Source organism: Chenopodium quinoa, unplaced genomic scaffold (genome assembly GCF_001683475.1).
Source record: "Chenopodium quinoa cultivar QQ74 unplaced genomic scaffold, ASM168347v1, whole genome shotgun sequence".
Lineage (NCBI taxonomy): Eukaryota > Viridiplantae > Streptophyta > Magnoliopsida > Caryophyllales > Amaranthaceae > Chenopodium > Chenopodium quinoa.
Window position 1 is genome coordinate 1,369,550 of NW_018743204.1, and position 3,973 is coordinate 1,373,522.

The following is a 3,973-nucleotide window of genomic DNA, read 5'->3' on the forward strand; positions in this document are numbered from 1 at the left end:
ATGTTTGGCCGGAGGAGAGCGAGATGGTCAGGCGATTGAGGGCCACTAGAGTGAGTCACCTTCCTGCCACCATGCACGACAGGATTGACTGGACGCTGATCACGGCTTTCGTTGAGCGATGGCAGCCGGATACGAACTCGTTCCACCTTCCGTTCGGTGAGATGACGATCATGTTGCATGACGTCGAGGCCATCCTTGGGATTCCCGTGGAGGGAAACCGAGCATCTGTCGTCACTGATGCGGATCAGGCAGATTTACTAGCGGAGCTGTTGGCGGTGGATAGGGCTGCGCTGTACACATCGGCACTTGGTGTGTGGGATCACGGCGGCGTTAAGATCGCAGCCGTCTTGCAGCGATGTTTGCACCCTACGGCACGTAGGACGCAGGACACACAGCTGGCTGCATATGTTTTTCTTCTTCTCGGGTGTACCTTGTTTCCGGATAAGAGCGGGAACAAGCTCAGGCCACGCGACATAGTTGACGCGTGTGAGCCCGACAGAGTAGGCCAGTTTTCTTGGGGGTCGGCTACGCTGGCGTATCTGTATCGCCAGTTAGGATTCTCGAGCCGGGCTGATGCAGCAGGTATCACTGGATGTCTGACGTTGTTACAGACCTGGATATACGAGTATTTTCCTGCGTTTCGACCACACCGCGACCCGGTTCCCATTGGTGATGGCCAGCCACGTGCCTGTGCGTGGAGTCCGCGTGTCGAGAAGAAGTCCGTTGACCGCCTGCGCTCCATACGGTTATCGCTTGACAGGATGTCCCCCTTAGAGGTACAGTGATTAAATTATTTCTACTTTTACAATCTGATGCTTTATTTTATGACTGTTACTGATTTTAAATAATGTGCAGGTGAACTGGATGCCTTTCGGCCAGAACCCTAGTAATAGGGTACCCAGGACCCTCTACACTGGACTGATTCAGTATCGCGAGATCGTAGAGGCGTACATGCCGCAGCGCTGTCTTCGCCAGCTTGGATTTGTCCAAGTTGTCCCACCTCCACCGGCATGGCCCAGTAAGGCGGTACGATCTGCGTCGTCGAAGGAGTACGTCGTCCAATGGCCGTCAAACATGATATCCATGTGGGAGCAGTTTCCGATGGTTGCCCGCCTATGGACGGCGGAGCTGCAGCGGCCGCCAAGTGGGGTGACTGCCATGTGTGACCAGCACTACATGGAATGGTACATCCGGCACTCGCACCCGAGGTTGATCAAAGACATCGACGACGCAGATGATGACGATGTGCCACCTGCCACTGCCTCTTATGCGGTACGTCTCATCTTTTATTTGTTGTTCTCTTATTTTAATATATATATGTATAATACGTCGTTTCATGTTTTATGTTTTGTGTAGTGGATGGGCAAGATTATGCAGTTGGGACACCGACTTTTTGAGGAAAGGGACTGCATGACGAGTGCATCAGGCAGAGCTGTTATTGACGATCTGGAACGGACCCTTGAGCAGTGGCAGTGGGCGTCACAGAGGGATTACTGATATTTGAAATTAGACATTATCTTTTTAGTTTGTAATATTTGAAATTATTGTTCTTAGTTTTTAAAATTCAATATTATCTTTTTAGTTTGTAATATTTGAAATTATTGTTGTTAGTTTTTAAAATGAAACATTATCTTTTAAAAATGAACACATAGAAATGACATAGTATTGACAATACAAGGCCTCATAGTAAAAGGTAGGTGTACATCAACAAAAACTACATGGCAATTAAATTGTTCCACTGTTGCACGCGAGCATGGTACAAAGCATCCCAACCCTCCACGCTTGCTCTACGAATTTCATACCACTTCGGTATGATATTTGGGACCGGAAAATCGGGTGACATGTCTAATCGGATAAAATGTCTGTATGACGGCCCAAGAAATCCAATAGCAACGTCCCTTACCGGTCTGGTGACGGTCTCGCGCGAACACCAGGGCAGAACCGTTGTACATGGATAATAGGCTCGACTATGTAAACCAAGGCCGAAATGCATGACTGCACACTTGTAAATGTTTGCAACGGCAAAGAGATCAAGTGGCGCATCGAACCAATGATTTTGACCGCAAGGTCCCCCTCCCCACCGGATACGCTGCAGAGACCTATCCAAGTCCTCGCCGTACACATGGCCATACACATCTCGGTTTGATGCGATTTCACTGTACATCAACTGCCGCACTAAACCGTAGTTGTCTTCACCCATTTGAAACACATCCGCCACAACCCGAAATCCGCAGTTACCATCTGCAATGACATCATTCCACCCGTCCAAGAATGGCATCATGATATTAGGGATCCTGTCCTTATATGGAAAATGTTCAATGTCCATTCTCCCTGTTACACACATCAATAAACACAATAAACAAGTCAACAGTAAACTAATCAAACAGTCAACAAAAGAAATTGAAGTCGAATGTCTTACCGGTGCCGGGCATATTCACCGACGACGATGATTGGCTGCCACTTGATGAGGATGTACGACCACGGCCACGGCCACGGCCACGACCGCGAATGTACTCAAACGCACTCTTGTTCCGCCGTGGTTGTCGACCCCTAGGTCGCTCGACCCCTTCCGGTTCCTCGGTATCCAAACACGATGTATTGAACATGTCATGAAGTATGTGTGTAGCACTACGAATGATCGAAGGGTGACTGGAGGACACTTGGTCAAACATCATCTGAAACTGCTCCAACTCCTCCTGTTCACGGTGAACCGTATGCGGAACAGCATGCTCTCCGATAACGAGCGTCCGCCAGAATGGATGAACCTGATCGACATGTAACGACGCCCTGTCTTGCGTAATTACGCGGTTAATGGTGCATGCACAAGGTAATCCATGAGTCATTGATATAGCACATCCGCACCGAATAGCCACTTCATCGCCCAACTCCCTCATCCTGGTATACTCGCTCAGAATCAACCCCAAACAGTGGTGTGACACACGACCGTGGAGAATCTTAAATATGAAATGGCCATACAACATGCCAGTGCTTGTGCCTGGTGCAGAAGCTGCTGTATAGGGTTCCTTCCCTCTGACCGTTCAAACCTCAATTTCTGTCTGACGTTGTAGATGTGTCTTCGGTTTGGCTGGTCTTCGGGGAATTTCTCTAACACAGACGCTAATATTTTAGCGGGCTTCACTTGAGCATCACTCATTTCTTTTACAACTAGTTTCGCAGCTGGACTTAGGCCGCTTAACTGCCGATGCCCCACTTTGTATGCTATCAGCTCATGGTTGTGATATCCCCATTTGCCGTAACCCTTCACTTCCCAACCGTCACGCCTTTGATGTTGTCGAACCTTAACTCGGAACTGACACCCACAACCTTTCCGCTTTGAGTCAAACCGAATCGCTTTACTGAAATCTCGTTCTTCTCTTTTGCGATAACGGTCGCATCTCAAAATGCGATCCATTCTACCATCCCGTTGAGATTTATGAGTTGCTACTACTAAACAAAAGCCTGATCTAATTGCAACCTGTTTTGCCCAATCAATCGCTTGTTGAGCATCTTCGAACAGGCCATCATGTACAAAAATCCCACTGTAATCATTTCCGTCTCCACCATAATCCTGTAACAATAACATATAACGTATAAATATAATTACATCAAGATTAAATTAACAAAAACAAACAAAAAAAAAAAAGGGATTAAATTAAAAAAAAAAAAAAAAAAAAATATTCCCCTACTGGCGCCTGGCCAGGACGCCGGAGCCACGGCCGGGGCGCCTGGTCAGGACGCCGCCGCCATGGTGGCGGCGTCCTGGCCAGGCGCCTTGGCCGTGGCTGCGGCGTCCTGGCCACGCGCCACTACTATGGTCGTGGCTTCTCCACCAGGCGCCGTGACCACGGTGGCGGCGTCCTGGCTAGGCGCCACAACCACGGCATGGCCTTTTGGCTAGGCGCCAGCCACCATTTCGTCCTTACGATGCGTTACGAACCTCGTTTTCCGATGACGACGACGATTCTCCGGTGAT

General features: G+C 48.9%; 2 protein-coding genes across 2 annotated transcripts; one reads left to right on the forward strand and one right to left on the reverse strand.

Moving 5' to 3' along the window:
• Positions 1-550: 550 nt before the first annotated feature.
• On the forward strand, positions 551-1,543 carry LOC110733851. The gene is made up of 3 exons (XM_021913927.1): positions 551-776; positions 856-1,272; positions 1,357-1,543. Exons 1-3 carry the CDS (start codon positions 762-764, stop codon positions 1,495-1,497), a joined length of 573 nt encoding a protein of 190 aa, XP_021769619.1. The 5' UTR covers positions 551-761; the 3' UTR covers positions 1,498-1,543.
• Positions 1,544-1,796: 253 nt separating this feature from the next.
• On the reverse strand, positions 1,797-2,802 carry LOC110733965. Its single transcript, XM_021914031.1, has 3 exons — positions 2,420-2,802; positions 2,018-2,331; positions 1,797-1,862 (listed from the first exon to the last, which is right to left on the reverse strand). Exons 1-3 carry the CDS (start codon positions 2,673-2,675, stop codon positions 1,797-1,799), a joined length of 636 nt encoding a protein of 211 aa, XP_021769723.1. The 5' UTR covers positions 2,676-2,802.
• Positions 2,803-3,973: the final 1,171 nt, after the last annotated feature.

Excerpts from the sequence above, each read along its gene's own strand:
- LOC110733851 (XM_021913927.1), top strand. Across the intron at positions 1,273-1,356 it reads CTGCCACTGCCTCTTATGCG|TGGATGGGCAAGATTATGCA; the intron begins GTACGTCTCATC and ends TGTTTTGTGTAG.
- LOC110733965 (XM_021914031.1), bottom strand. The coding sequence starts at position 2,675 with ATGATGTTTGACCAAGTGTCCTCCAGTCACCCTTCGATCATTCGTAGT. Across the intron at positions 2,332-2,419 it reads GGTGAATATGCCCGGCACCG|GGAGAATGGACATTGAACAT; the intron begins GTAAGACATTCG and ends TGTGTGTAACAG. Across the intron at positions 1,863-2,017 it reads CACTTGATCTCTTTGCCGTT|ACATTTTATCCGATTAGACA; the intron begins GCAAACATTTAC and ends GCCGTCATACAG.